General features: G+C 34.4%; 1 protein-coding gene across 1 annotated transcript in view; it reads left to right on the top strand.

Moving 5' to 3' along the window:
* LOC129228527 (voltage-dependent T-type calcium channel subunit alpha-1H-like) overlaps nucleotides 1-16796 on the top strand; it is a gene marked incomplete at its 5' end in the record, with an annotated part of 211680 nt that overhangs the window by 168946 nt on the left and 25938 nt on the right. The window contains 2 exons of the mRNA XM_054863207.1: nucleotides 3997-4148; nucleotides 16422-16531. Coding sequence (XP_054719182.1) covers nucleotides 3997-4148; nucleotides 16422-16531 — 262 coding nt within the window. The remainder of the gene's footprint in view (nucleotides 1-3996; nucleotides 4149-16421; nucleotides 16532-16796) is intronic.

Raw genomic sequence — 16796 nt, forward strand, 5'->3', positions numbered from 1 at the left:
ACCTAAAGAAATCCTTTTTGTGCAAAAAAACATTTTTTTTTGTATGCTAAAATGTAGATGTTTCTAATAGCAGTGTTCGACCTTTTGTACAGATGAAAAAACACTACGCCCGATTAAAACTACGAGTTTCACTCAGTAAACCTTTAATTTTTTATTCGCGCGAATACGATATAAAGCATTAAAAGTATTATCTACTTCATTAGCAAGAAATTATTTTCTACTCCTCTGCTTTCTGCTGAAAAAAAAAATACATTTTGTCTACGTTCGAAAAATTACACTTAAGAACGGACTCGGTTCAACTGGTTTTGGTTTTGAATTTTAAGTGTTCGATTAAAAGAGAAACATGTGAGGGCATTTAAGCCGTAACGGTTAAAGCAACCTTCTATGTGAAATAGTTCAATATTCAAAGATAAAAACACTTATTTTCAATCAAATTTATTACTTCTCTATAGAATGTTTGTTTCAATCGCTACGTGAGATCTTCGTCATTCTTTAATCAAATTCCATGCTTTGCGAATAATTTTAAATCGTATCATGCTGGTTAATGACAAAACACAGATGCATGATCTTATTATTATTTTTTTTTGGCAAAAAGCTTTTTTGCTGTTTTTTACTACTCATTCCTTCAATGAATAGCTTTCGAAAAGGAAGGCGCAATTGCTAGGTTTGTTGGGGTGTCGGTCTGTTAGTCAGAATGGCGCCAATTCGAATACGTGCCAATAAATATCTCTTTAATGTTTCTTTTTTTCCCGTCAGATGCTGACATGTGCAGGACTGTATTTGCCATAACCTGTTTTTTCACATGCACAATTATTGCTTTTTCACGAGTCACCACTCAGCCACACTTTTAATGACATTTATGTTTGCATTGAAAATATGTACGATTAAAAGGGGAGCTATGATCAAATTATCACAACGTTGTATTTAACGAGGTTTTGTTACTGATGTCTTTAAATTACATGCCTTCTCTTCTGCGCTTACTTTTTTTTCGGTTCTTCTTCATAATGTTCTTCCTTTCAAATTCTTAAAGAGCGAAATGCCTTATGAAACGATTTGAAGCACAGTGCGGAGTTCCGCACGGGTCGACTAGTTTTACATATATAGATACGTAGATACATTTTTATCTGAAAATACAAATATATTATTCTGATATAGAAATTACAACTTTTTTGTATGGTTAGACTTTTTGTTTACTTATTTCAGTTTAGTTTATTTTTAATTCATTACTCAATGTACCAAAAGTTAACCCAATAGCAAAAAACTACGCATAAAAATAACTGCGTAATTTAAGAGTTCCTGTGCTTGAATACATTGTGTAAAGGTATAATGCTTCTAGACACTATAGTAAAAGGGCTCCGTGTCCCTTAATAGCTCCCTGATTTGTTTTTTTTTTAAATTTTTTTTTATTATCTTCTCTCCCCCCACCCCCTTTAAAAAGAGTATATTTTGAAGTTGTTTGTTTTTACGAAAAACATATAATAGAATGTTTTTATAAAATTTAGCAAACACTTTGAGGCCAAATTAGTTTTCTTTAAAAATTAAAAACTTAAAGTTTTTGAAAATAATGAAATCAAATATTGTTATTTCCGACAATATTCATTAAATTATATCTTTCACTGGGAAAAAAGGAAATTGATCCTCACTTTATCCTTAATAATAATAATTATTACTATCATAATAACAAGGATGTATGGAGAAAAGAACGTAAACTCGAGAATGAAACCCGCTGGCGGGTCAATGTAGCTCCACCCATTATTGCGACGTCATCGTCAGATGGCAGCGTAGCTCCACCTACTTCAGTGACGTAGGTGATAGACCGTTGCAAAATTAGTCGTTCGTATTTGTTTATGTTTGAAAGTACGGATTATGGTTAGGATTGAGTATTTTATGTAGATTTTTTAAGATGCCGCCAAAACGAGCTTCTGGTAAAAGACCTAAAAAGAGAAAATTTCAGGGAAATAAATATGTGAAAAGGGTAGTTGTTGAAGGGAGGAAACGTTTAGTTAGGGTGGAAAGCACTAGTGCTAATATGGGAAAAAAATTAGAATTCCAAAAAGCCACTTCAGATAAGGTCTGTGAAAATTTTGATGGACGTAGAATTACTGACATTTCTTTGTTCTCCTCGAAAATTACTGAATTAGTCTGTTGTGCAACATGTCATGGCAAAATAGAATTAAAGGAAAAATCGACAGGAGGTTTGTCTTCAAAATTGGAAATGACTTGTTTAGACTGCAAAACTGTAAGTGATGTAGCTTCTTGCCGTATGGTTGGCAAGGAAACTAATGTACCCAACATGAGTAGCAATTAAGAGTAATTAAATTCCGATTATATATTTGCTGACAAGCGATTCCTTGAAGCATCTCATGAAGTCAGGAGGCAAGGAAATTAACAGAACTAAGGGAAAATGAATCACTTTAATGATAGAAGGTGATTCTTGTACTTGAGATTGATTTTAGGTAAGCAAAAATGAATTAAGAAAAAAAACCTTGAATTTTTTTTTTTGAAATGCTTTGTTTCTTTTGATTAGTCTTGATTTTGTGCAAGATGACATGAATATTAAGCTAAAAGTTTGCCTGTGTATTGAATTATGTTGTTAGTCATGGTGTATGTAAAAAAGAAAAAAAAAAGACAGCATTTCTAATAATTTCAATGTAATTTTACCTTGCATGCTATTTTTTACTGTAGGTGCTTTCTTTTATGCTCGAAAAATAAAAATGTTATGAAGAAACTCTTTTAAAATGTTTTTTAAATATATGCTTGTTTTTATGAGGCAGTGAGATGCAAAGTGATGTAAGTAGACATTTTCAAGTTTCTCACTGCCCCATATGTGGTTTACACATAAATATAAGTAGGACATGAAATGTACCAGACAGCCCGGTTATCACATCCAGAGACTGCCGTTTTGTTCCTATTAGAACTTTTCAGTTTGGAATAGTGATTAACCAAATTGGAGGCAGATGTTATCTCAATGAAGCTGAGAATGCTATGAAGCTGGTAGATATAGAGTGAATTTATCTCACCCTTATGAGATAACAGACTGTTATCTCATAAGGGTGAGAATGCTAGGAAGCTGGTAGATATAGAGTGAATTTATCTCACCCTTATGAGATAACAGACTGTTAGATAAAGTACAGAAGACTGGTAGATTTCCCCCTGAATGAATGAAAAGAAAGAAAGGGGGGTTCAACCGAACCAATCACTGCGACCAGCGGTCTATGGTACTCGGGGGTGTGCACAGAAGTTTTGGACCCCGTCACAAATGACTTTTACGGGCCCCCTCTGCCTCCATATTGTTTACCCCTATGTCTTTACACATATTGCACCCCTCATTTTAAAAATCTCGTCCCCTCTCAGGTTCGGGCCCCGGCCAACAGGTGTCCCCTCTACCCCTTTGTGCACGCCCTTGATTGTACTATTCCCCAAACAGAAGTCTTAAAAGAGACCAGTAGCTGAGCAAAATTCAGCAAACACCTAATAGGAATGTTATGAATCTCTAATGGTTCAAGCAACTGATGACTAATGTGTTCAAACCTATCTAGGCAAAAAACACTTCAAAATCACACATGATGTGAGTAAGTTTCCTTCCTCAAGAAAGAGGCTTCCTCAGAAAGTTGGATCCTTACTGACACCCATTAAAGCAAAATACTGCTTTAAAGTGCAACCTTCGTGAGATGAATTCACTTTATCTACCAGTTTGTTGGCACTCTCATCTTCAAAGAGATAACATCTGAGCAGAAGCCCTCTTCCAGTGAGAGATGCTCACCCTCCCCGGAAGGTGTACGCAATGCGACAAAACTGTATGCAACATCCTTTCAGCCCGGTTATGACATCCAGCGACTGCAGTTTTCTCTTTGTTATGGACTCATCAGTCTAGAATAATCAATAATGGAACAGTAGAAAAATGTCGTCTCATTGAAGTTTATAGTCTTTATATTTGTAATGTTTGTAGGAAAAAGGATACAGAATTTAAATTTATGACTCCTTCTTTTATTGCAGAAATGCGTCGCCCTCCATATTACATAAACTATTCAAGACCTCGCCTTTTCACTCATAACATTATCACAAGTAAATATTTTGATCTTGCAATTGCTGCTGTGATTGGTCTAAATGTTGTAACCATGGCAATGGAATTTTATATGATGCCCAAAGTAAGTCCCATTTATGCATTCTATAATTTTTTGGGAACAAATCTGATATACCCCCCTCTTGGCGACTTTTTCCTGTTGGCGCCAAAAAAGCGTCGCCAAGAAAACTATGTATGACGTCATATGTCATACATCGTTCTTAGCGATGCTTTTTTAGCGCCAACAGGAAAAATTCAAATTATGTCATTAATTATTTAATGAAATTAATGCATTAATTTTTTTCCGTTGTTTCTCCGGGATACGAGCCCTCGGTCTCATAGTACTTTCGTAATGAGACCTCGGCTCGCCGGCCCTGCCTCGGTCTCATTACGAAAGTACTATGAGACCTCGCTGCCGCTCGGTCCGTTATCCCTCCGACTTTTAATATACATCACAGTCGGATATAAGTCCCAGATCTCCTCCGTTCAGTATACAATAAAGTCACAGATTTTATGTGAAATTAACACCATTTTTGTGCTACAAAAATGCCAACCAGACCAAAATACAAACTACCAGAAACACACTAAAAACACAATAATTCAAAATATGTTCACTTACCTTTTTTACTTTTCTTTTACTTCCTCACGTGAGGCAGTGCACATATGTTCCGCTCTTAGGGAAATTATCCCATTTTTTATTATCATTACTTTACAAAAATATTTAAATTATGTTTGTTTTGACAAAAAAAATTCCAAAAAAAAAACAACCTTATTTTACTTGTATTTTGTACTCCACCCAATTAATTTCGCGAATTATTTCCAAAAACTTTACAAACATATCCTCATTTTTGTATTCACAATTTTTTTTGTATAAATAATAAGCTAAATAAAATTTAAAATCCCCTAATCTATTATATGTTGGTAGAGTACTTTTAACGTGTCTCCATGTGGATTCAATTGTGTTAGTGTGACATTTAGTTTCTGGATCTACAAAATTAAGTTTATGGTTGACTGTTAAATGCTCATACCCCTCCTCCCCCAATGTATCATATGCCCTCCAACAATCGGAGTGCACCGTCGTGCCTGGTAGTATCCACTGCTTAATTGCCAAAAATAGAGTTTCCCTACCCCTATCCCCAACAGCAACCAAAAAAGTTTTCCCCGAACCCCGTTCAACCCCCCCAAAAACCCATTGTCCCTCAACTGCTTGTCTCCGATTATATTTTCTTTTCCCAAATTTAGATTCATCAACTTCAATAACTTTCCCAACCCCCCTCCTATTTGTTCGGATTTTAATTCAATGTAATTTAATATTTCTTCCTTAATATAATTTCGCCAGTCGGCTAAAGTTTGTGATGAAAAAAAATATTGACTTTCAATATCAGCAGTTTTGGTCCCAATTAAAATCTCATATGTTATCAAAAAAATCTCCTCTACTTTCAACTTGCTAGAACTAAACCATGACCCACTCCTGATCGTTGCTTCTTTTCCACAAACAACACCCCCAATAACCTTTCTACAAAAAAAAATTAACCCATCTGAACATTTTTTAGTTTTTTTAATTTTCAAAACAGAATTACATCTAGAACAGTGCTTCTCAACCTTTTTTACTTTACGGCACACTTGATAGTTGGCTCAATCCTTGCGGCACACTAAACCAAACTTCCTATGTCAATATGGACAGTGCTCTCATCATTCTCTAGTCAAAGCAAGGAAGAGAGAAAACGAGCTTTACCATATGGATATTACAATTAATGTCTTAAATATTTTAAATCTTTTACACACACACATATTTCAGTTTCTTTAGAAATTTATTTAAAGTTCATCATAAATTTTAGCCCTTATTATAGATATGTTATTTTGTAGTTGTTCTTGAAAAGTACAATGCTAAGAGACCCAAGTCATAAATATATGTTCTTTAAAATGGTTAGGGCAACAGCTTGTGAACAGCGTGATCAGAGATTTTTAGGTATCGTTTTACTCACAGCCACACACACAATAAGCGACCAAAAGCACTTCGCTGCACCCCAGTTTCAAAGAGCAGTCGTTCCTGAGGTCAATATGAATGTTTTTCGTACCTTCAAAGAAGGTTTCTTGCTGAAGCTTCAACGGATCACGAACTCAGTCGTATTGTTCTACTCCGGTTAACTACAAGCAGTGCTTAAACTTCGTTCAAAATCATTGCAAAATGTTCTACCACCACATTCAATAGCTTTTCTTTCAAAATGTGTGTAGCTGGTTTGTTAGGACAGTCCAGTGAGCCACTCTCCATAGCTGAATATTTGATTTTCATCCACTTAGCTTGTCCATACAAAAAACAATCTCACCGCACCCTTGAATTCTTCTATTCAGTTCGTTAAGATTCTTAAAAATATCAGCCAAGTGTGCTTGTTTTCCCAGACAAAATTTATCTTGTAACTGGTATGTTTCGTGTTTTCGTGAAACATCAGAAATTTGTACCTCGTCTCCAACTCAAAAAGTCTTGGTTCGACCTTGCTTCTCAACCGAACGAACGACCGAGAGAAGAAACAGGGAGTGGTGATCTGCCCCCACCTCTACAGAAAGTACAATACAAATGTGAGAATTAAGTAGTCTTGATTGTATGTTGAAGATTTTTATGGTTTCAACCACGGCTGACTTCAGCTGATCTGGCATATTGTTTGCTAGGAGAGCTTCCCCATGGAGGAAACTGATTTGAACACTTGGACTTTGACTTTTCGCGTTCAACATATAAACCCTTTGATATTTTCCATCATTGCAACTGCTCCATCACTGCAGTGCTTGTGCAGTTATAACAATGAATCCCGTTGCTATTTATTTACTTAGCTGTAACTCGTAATATTTCAGCACCAGTTGCAAGCTTAGAAAGTTCTTAGCAAAAATATTATCATCTTGAATGCCGTCCTCATAAGCAAGAATAGTGCACCTTTTGTGTCTGTTGATTCACCAACATTAAATTAAAAATTTCCAGCCATTGGTTGATTATAAACTAATGTTTTGTAATGTCATCCGTCATGAGATTAATTTATCGCTTGAAAACATCGTCTAAAATTGGTACTCTAACCACTATTCCATTCATGCATCGGAACCTATCTTTCGCGGTACAATTTCTTTACAAGCAGGTAAAATAAACGTTTCACCGTTGGTATGCAGTTTTCAATGCAAGATAGCAATTAAAATGAAACTTGCAACATAATATCTGATCTCTTGCGCAGATAAAATACATCACTGTTCTTCCTTTTCTACAACTGCGAAAACACCGCGGCACACCAAGGACTTTGTCACGGCACACCAGTGTGCCGGGGCACACCGGTTGAGAAGCACTGATCTAGAACATAACATTTCATTCTTAAGTAAACCAATTTCCCTTAAAAATTCTAAAAAAACCTCTTTATTTTCAATTAGTTTAAATATAAAAAATCTATTTAGGACTCCGGTACGTCCAAACGTTGGACGACCTGACGAAAAAGAAAAAGAAGATTCATTCAAAAATTTCAATTGATACTTTTGGACAACATCACAAACCGAACTCATAATTAAAATAGAAAATTCAACTAAATTAACATTAAAAAACAACAAGAAAAAGAATACTCTAAAATAAATTTTGAATTGAAACTTTATTTTAGAGTATTCAACTTAAAATCTCCCTAAGAGCGGAACATATGAGCACCTACCTCCTACCACACAGACACGTGCAAAAAGACAGACTTCGAGAAACTACTTTCCAGCGTTCAAGTTGCAAAACCAGGGTTGCCAAGTTATCGCCTTATTGGCGATTTTCGTATCGAGCGAAAAATTAAAATCTCGCCAAGAGGGGGGCATATCAGAGGAGAGCCATTTTTTGTAATTCTGTAAGAAATTATCAGTTTTTCTTCTTTAGATTGCTGCTAAGGCTAGAGTGCTATAAACTGACTTTTCAGTTATGCTAGAAAAAATTTAAACCAAATCATACAAACCTCTTAGTTTAGAGGGGGAAGCTGCAGATGTATTAATAAAGGTTTTTTAATTTCTGCTTGACCCCCCACCACCCACAATTAGAAATGCTTTACTTCAGAGTATTTTTTAAGGAATTTTTACTAGGCGACACAAGTTTATCATAAGAGTAAAAATCATTGAGAAGGTTACAGTCATTTTTTTCAACAAACGTATGCACTTACGTCGCCTGAAAGTGGTATTTCTAAAAGTACTGTTTGTTCTGAGGCGGCTGTATAGGACTTCTGATTTAAGAGGAAGCCGATATGAACCAAACCTTAAGTATAGTATTAACTCCGAAGTAAAGGGGGTCCGGTGGTTTCTCCCCCGGAAATTTTTCGAATTTGTAGTCTTAAAAACGCATATTAGACGATCTTTGGTAATGTTAGGATTGAAGAGGTTCGGTGTCGCTCACCTGTCTATTTTTCGAAATTGTATCTTTAAGAATGCAGTTTTAGACGATCTTTTTGATGATGTTAGAGGGAGGAGAGATTTGAGGGCCCATATCCCAAGAAATTTTTCTTGGTTCGTAATCTTAGAAATGCATTCTAACTTTCTTTCGTAATATTATGCGCTCGGGTGCAACTCCCTCCCTACGCCTATTTTTCAAAATTGAAACCTTCAAAACGCAAACATTACGTCTAATAACGTTCAAAAGAGGGTGGATCGGGGGTTGTCCGGCGGATTTTTTTTCTGCAATTGTAGTGCTAAAAATGGAGATCAATATGTTCTTTTCGTGATGTGACGTGGAGGAGTGATTAGAAGGCTCGCAACAAGAATTTTTTTAAATTTGCAGTCTTGAAGATGAATTCTAATTGTCTTTGATAATGGTAGAGGAGAAGAGGTTTGGAGCGCTCCTCCGGAAATTGTAGCTCTAAAAAGGTTGTTTTAGACGCTTTTTGGTGATGTTAAGGGGAGGAGAGATTAAAAGATCCATCCCAGGAAATTTTTCTCATTTATAACTTAAAAACGCATTCTATACTATCTTCGGTAAGGTTAGCGGTTGCAGAAATTCTGAGGTCCACCCCCAAAATTTGTTTCAAATTGCAAATGTAGGCAATACATGATTCATGAGTAACTTTTAGAGTACCAGCAATCTTTCGAAATTGAAGTTCTAAAAACGTAGTTCTAGAAGACTTTCAATGACGTTAGGGAGGGAGAAGTTTTCCTCGGAAACATTTTGAAACTTTTATTTTTGAAATTATTATTATTTTGCTCTATATATTTGTCTTTTCCCCTGGGACACATAAAGTTATGCTCTCTTTTCTTTCTTTCTTTCTTTCTTTTTTTGTGTGTTTTTTTTTGTAATGTGTGTTTGCCTGCCTTTTTGGATTTCCCTTAAGAAAGGGAATAACATCGAGAGAATGATGTAGAGCTCCCAATTTAGGGGTTCCGGAGGTTCCCCTTGAGGGAATTTTGAAAAAAAAAAAGCAAAATTCTGCAGTTTGAAACCGTATAAAAGAAGATTGGAATCAAAAATATTCGGGGAAGAAATAGGCAAACAAAACTTTTTTTAAAAAGTATGTAGGGTCAGGTGGGGTGAAATGGGTCATGGGGTGAAATGGGTCATGCTGTGTATTTTTATTAATAAAAATTTTCGGTCTGACTGAATTTTTCTCAAACTTTACACAAGTTATGAGGGGCTTTTTAGCTACAATTCTGATTTTTAAAAAGTTTCTGTGTAAATTGCTGGGAGCACTACACTGACATTTTGTTTCTCAAGTCACATGTGAATTTTTAGGAAGCTGACAAACTTCTTAAAATCTTGCTATACATTTTTTTTCTCTTGAAATTCTGAAGTGTTATCAGTTAGAACAGACTTTCATCTACAATTTGCAAAAAACTGGTAGGAAAAGCATCAATTATTTCTTCTTTTGTTGCTATTTTCATGTGGTGGGGTGAAATGGGGCATAGTTAGGCTTAGTGAATTTTAATTCATAATGAGAGTAAATTAACCTTTAAAATCCATAAATAGGTCTTAAATGGAAATTCAGAAGATTTTTAAATGTAACAAAAATAAAGTATGTATTATTAATGTGTAGAATTCAAAAGATAAACTTGCCATCCATATTTACAACATATTACCTACCTACTCTTTCCTAATTCAATTTTTTTTTTATTCAATGAAAATGCCTGGGATGTATGTAAGAAAAAGGGAAAAGGGATTTAGAGGCTGCACTAATTGAAGTTGAAGATGGTTTAGCAATTCCTGCAGCTGCAAGGAAATATAATATGCCAAGAGAAACGCCGAGGAGATGGGTCTCCGACACACAAAGTCGAAAAGGTTGGTTGGAGGTACAACGCTAAGTGAAGAAGCAGAAAGATGTATTGCTTCAGTTCTACAAAGTGTGGTTTCCCATTTGATAGGAAGATACAATCATTGTTGCTAAGGTTTTCATAAAGACCAATTCTGAAAAATGCAATTGTGGCACTCTTGGCATAGAGTGGGCCAGGAATTTTGAAAAAAGGTCGGCATGCCACTTATGTAAGAGGAAGCCAGAACTGATCACGAAAGCAAGAGCCACTAATCTTCTTGGAAGCAGCAACCGTATAAAACCCAACTCTTGGATGAAGAAATGTCTGAGTTACTTATGCAAGAACGAACACCTGGGAAGTGACTCTTGTCTAATACAAGAGCAAGAAATCATCAACAGAATTTGTTGATTACTTGATAGAAGTCAATGACCAGGATTACAACAGCATACATTTTCTACGAAAAGCCAACTCGGGCAAATACTACATTTTTCCTGAGTAGGAAGATACAGACATTGTTTCTAGATGTCAAATTCTGAAGACATTGAACGAGCAGAATTTAATTGTTGTGGGCATTATATTTTTGAGTTTTAGTTCAAAATATTTTGGAGGTGAATAAGTTAAAATAAATAAATGGCTCATGAGAAACAATTTCTTTCAGCTATTGTATGTGTTTTGGTAATAATTTCTCAGTTATTGTATGTTTCTATTGCTATGACCCATTTCACCCCATTAAAACCCATTTCACCCCACCGTGGGGTGAAATGGGTCAGATACTATATTTGCAATTTTCATATTGTCAATGACAACAAATTTCAATGAGAAGCAGCTTAAATTAAAGGGGAAGAATCAGATGTAAAGAAGAAATTTTAAGAAAAGTACAAAAAAAAGTTTATGGGTTTGCAAACGGCATCATTTTAAAAAATAGACAAAATCCGCCCCATTTCACCCCACCTGACCCTACTCTTGCAAGTTGAGATAATACACCAGAGTTGGGGTTTTTCAGTCCAAAACTTGTTTTTCCCATCCCATCGGGAAAAACTGGGAAGAAGTGGTAAATACCAGGTAAAAGTGGTAAAAACCGGGAAAAACTTCCAAATAACAATATGTAAGAAATATTTTGGCTTTTTGAATCTGATGTGTAAAATGCAAGCTAGAAATAAAGTTATTACAAAATTCCCTTGGGTTTAAAACTATTCTGTAGGGAAGGAATATAAAAAAATAATTACACTTGAAAATACCAGGGTCATCAAGAGAAGCAATAAATAATGTGTGTTTGCTTTAAATAAAATTTTTATTACAGTTTTAAATATAACCAGTTAAACAAATTTTTTTTCTTAAATTTTGTTTTGGTGTGATATTTACACAAAATGTTCTTTTGCATCACCAATAACAGTTATCGTCAAATTCTTGGCCACTCAAATGGAATGTTTGAAAAATCAGTTGAAGACATTTTTTTCCGTACAGGCATTATAAACACTATTTCACCAGCACTACGGTGGTAGAATTTTAAGTAAAATTCCTGCAATTAATGAAACATCTTAAGGGATGTCCGTCCTACATCATCAGAGTCTCCTGAACATATTTTTTCTAATTTTTCATTCATCCAAAACAACATTAGAAATAGACTGAATTTTCAAAAAGCCGCTATACTAGTGTTTTGTTACATGATGCTACAACCCAATGTGGAAGTAGAAGAGTAAGAATATGAATAACAGGATTATGTGTATTGTGTAAATATTTATTAATAAATCTACTTCATTGCCCATTTTTGTAAATTTTCCTCTTTTTTTCAATTTTCAAGCTATTTTTTACTTAGAACTCAATTTTGATATTTTTAAAGATTGTTTTGAATTTTTACTTATGTTTTTAAAAATCAATTTTTCCCACGTGGGAAAAATATAGTATTTCCCAGGACTGTAAATACCGGTTTTTACTGTGGTATTTACCACGGTACTTGCCAACCCTGTAATACACAATAAATTTTTTTAGGGGTCGATGAGGCAGTCGACAGAGAGATAGAGCGAGGGAGGAGAAAGGATAATGCATTGTTACTTGCTCTCATGGACTTTTGAAATAGTTAGTTTTTAATCACCTCTGCAACCCATCAACAAAGTGCTTTAAAAGAAATAGGGTACAGACTTAGAAAATAGGTAGCAAGAGAGTTACATACTGCCCATTTGAACAATTCATAATTTATACGCTTAGTAAGAAATAAAATTGAAGCATACTTTGACGAACATACATTGAAGCACACACTGAATTTAACACATTTTGGCACTCATCCTCCCTATCAACTCCAATTTGTTAGAGTTTTTAAAATTCAAGGCTTGTAGCCACATTTTTGCAAAATTTCAAGCATTTGAAAATGAAATTGATTTTTTTCAAGTATTTTCGGTTTTTTTTTTTTTTAGGAACGACAACTCACACAACTTTTCATTATAAGCAATAGCTTTAAACTAAAATGTAAATTTTGCCCTGCAAATGATAGTATAAATAACAAATGTCTCAAAAACATTTTTACAAATTAAAAGCGGTAATGGATAATTAAAGTAACAGTTTTAGAAATAAGTAAATTTTTTTACGAACCAGACTTACCCTTTAAAATCCTTTGTTTGAATCATCAAAATGATTTTCAATTTCATTATAAGTTTAATAGGATTTTTAATTACATCTAACACGTGTTACAAATGACTCCATCATTCTTCAGTCCTGTTGTCTCGAAACTGGAGAAAAAATAAATAGCTTGCCAGTGCCTACAAGTTTCTACGCGCGAATCCCTTTTATTCACAAAGCCATAAAAAAGGAAGTGAGTGGTGTGGTATAATCCTCAGTTACCCTAAAGCAAAAATTACTGATAAGAATTCCAGGAAACAATCCCGACCCTTCAGCCGTCGGCTTCACTTTCGAATGAAAAACAGCTGTTTCTGTTCCGCAAACTGCTTTTGCCGTCCCGTCCCAAGTAGTTTTCCAGTGGGTCCCTGTATACAGATAGCCGCAAAATGGTTATCGGCTATCATCAATGAAAGGGCTAATGAGGTAGGGTGCTAATCGATTGCTTAATCTGGCGCCAAATGCGTGGTGACTCGGTCCACGGGCAGGGCTTTTCCACAAGGGAAGAAAAAGAAGGCTTTTGTCATGTACGAGTCGACGGTTTTTTTTAAAAAGAAAACAAGGGTCTTCCTAAGGTTTTTATAAAGATTTGAAATCGGTTTACAAAAATGGGTGAACCAATTTTAGATTTTCCAATGTCGCCCAGTGGTTTGATTTCGCATCTTCTAGGCGACAGATTTTTTTCACTAGGCGACATTGGTGTCGCGTAGTCCCTATGTTAAAAAATGCTCTGCTTTACTTATCACAAAAATAGTTTTTCTTTTTTCTATATCGTCAAAATTGAGTAAGCTCTAGCATTTTGTTATTTGCATTGTATGCCATGGTGTCATTAATTGCCAATGGAAATCACCATGTGGTTTATTGAACTTAGAGCAATACTCTTGTGTTTGCATGATTTTGAAGGACATTTGAATTGAAGTTTCCGGATTAAAGAGCTTTTTTTGTTTTCTTTTGAGACATGCATATTGCATACTTGTGTTTAAAATTTATGTTGAATGAGAGACATTTCTGATTTTTATTTCTCAATTAAAAAATGCTGCTTTTTTGAATAGTGAAAGTGTTTAAAATAAGTTAATTTTCTGTATTATAACTATATCGTTTTGATTTAAATTGTTTCTGAGTGTATAGATTCAATAAGAAGCAAAGGGATGTAAGTGCCAAAATTTAAAAATTTGAAGATAATCAGTACAAATAGTGGGAGAACCTCTCCTCTGTTTTAGGGCAAGACAAGAGATGGTACATTTCTACTAGTTCTGGTGCGTGCTACTATACAGCATAATCAAGGGGGGGGGGGAATCAACAAAAAGCCTACCTAAGATCTGAACTTTAAATGTGTTTCACTCAAAAAGTCCACTTACATCACTTTGTTTTCCACTGCCTCATATTTCTCCAGTAATTATCTTCATACAAAGATTGTTTCTTATTTTAAAAATTTAAAATGCATCTTTGGAAATTATTTTGTTTCCTCAGTTAAATTTTTAAATAAGTTGACTTTATTCAAAATAATAAAGAGCTTCAAACTTAAAAAGCGGTTGTACAATAAAATTTATTAGTATATAATCATATTTCATAGTAAGTTTGAAATTGTTTTTCTAAAGGATGAAATATAACAATTACAGAGGTGACATCAATGTGTGACAGCACAGAAGGGGCGAATCTAGACTCTGTTACAGCTTGGCATCAAATGAAAAAAAAAAACCGATATCATTGGCTGCACAGTTTATAATCAATTCTAGGAGTGCACAAATGGATAGTAACATAGTGTTCAAACCAATTTTCCTTGTTTGTTCATATTAATATGCAAAAATACAATTTTTAATTTTAAATGTGTACTTTTGCATATTATCAGCATCGGCAAAACAGCATCAGAAAGAATAAGAACAGATGGTGCTAGAATGTCTCAAGAAAGGGCATGCGTAAGAAAAATAAAGTGAAAAAAGCTATTTTGTCATATTTATGAGTCAAATCGGAATAGGGGGGAGGGGAACCAATGTTCAAGCTACTTTTCTGACACAATCTGAAAGACAAAAAACTTTTAAATGCAATTATAATGACAGGGGTGCCCCCTCCCCCTCAACTTTGATTCCAAATTTGCCAATGTATCCATAGGTTGGCAAATTGAAGTATAAGACCCTACACAGACTCTACATATTTAATTTTAACCTTCTACCGCCTACCGTTTTTGAGCTGTATAACATATGCACTTGTGTACAGATGCCACGAGAAAAGTCATGCTTTTTAACTCAGTGGTGGTTAAAATAGATATTTGGGCTGCCCATACGTTTATTGGTACGTGAGCATGTGAGTATAGGCGAAAACACTACTCAACATTCATTCATGGCTTTGTAAAATTAAAATTTAGGCCAAGATTGGAGTGAGAAAAATTTGCAAGTGCATTACTTCCTGTATTTTGGTGGAGGAATTTAATGGAGGTTCATTCAAACTGTGCATAACACAGGCATAGATGTAGTGAAGTTCTTAGAAATATTGCTTCAAAATGTGAAGATGATAAAAGCTATAGAAAAATCCTCAAGATAAATAAACTCAAATCAAAAAATGTCTTTAACTAATAAAAAAGAAATTGAGATGGTTGTGAAGCAAGTGTCAAAGGTGAAGTTTTGAAATTGATTAACAAGTGCTGGAAAGTAGATTTTAAAAACACGAGGAATGTTTTACGAGGTCGTCAAGACCTACCATTGAGGTGCTTCGCCTACCATTGAGGCGCTTTGCCTGTTATAATGAACTTTAAGGTAATTCAAATTTTGAAATTTAAGCATGGTTATTGAAACAGGACTGAACATTTATGTCACTGAAATGGATATTTTGTTGTCTATTAGATACACACAAAAAAACGCTCGTCAAGATATGACAAGTGTAAATTGCTTCAAAATTTGAACGAAGCAATTGCCCGTTTGGTGATATTTTGGTTAAAATTTTGACTCTTAACTCCAGTGGATGAACCCTAAACTCCAGTAGATAGCGTTCATTGTTGACCCACTTTTTCGTTTCTTCATTCCCCTGAAATGACACAGTCTTACCAGTAAAACAGTTAAGTTATAGGATCCAGTTCAGCCTTGTCACAATACAGCATTTCTCTGCATTTTCAACATTACCAAAACATATTATAAAATTATCATGCCATGGCGCGAATTTCATTTTTGATGACGTCTAGAGCCTTACTCGATTATTTGCTATTATGTATATAAGGATTTACTGGGATAAAATTATACTTGAATAATGACCATATTAAAAAAAAAATTGCATGCAAATTATGATTTTGTTGTAATTAAAATTTTATGTTTAAATTAATTTCAATATTGTTTTTATGTATATCGTCACCTCTAAGCAACACCAAGACATCTAATCTCAAGAATCAAATATTCCGAGTAACAAAGATATCCTACTGTTGCTCTGAGGCGACAATATTTCTAAAGCATTCAGTATCCATTATCATACAATATCTCATTTAGTTAAGCAAGAATTCATATTGTTTTAACAGTTATTTCTTTTTTTCATGCAGAAATTGGAATATGCTTTAAAAGTGTTCAATTATTTCTTCACTGCTGTTTTTATTGTTGAAGCTATAATGAAGATTGTAGCACTTGGTATTTTGAAATATTTAAAAAACAGGTAAGTCTTAAAAAGGTAATAATAATCAACTCTGATAAGTTATTTGGCTCAAATTCATTTTTTGGAATTGTTGTTAACAAAGGATTCGTTTTTTAATGTTAACTATGAAATACTTCATTCACTGCATGTTGTTCTTCTGTTAATGCAAAAAAAAAAAAAAAACATTAAAAGGAGGGGGGGGGGGGGTTGCAGGGATACTCAAATAAAATATTTTTATTAAAAGCTAAAGAGCATTTACATGTTTTTGGATACAATCATTAGAGAT

This window comes from Uloborus diversus, chromosome 8 (assembly GCF_026930045.1).
Source record: "Uloborus diversus isolate 005 chromosome 8, Udiv.v.3.1, whole genome shotgun sequence".
In the NCBI taxonomy this organism is placed as follows: domain Eukaryota; kingdom Metazoa; phylum Arthropoda; class Arachnida; order Araneae; family Uloboridae; genus Uloborus; species Uloborus diversus.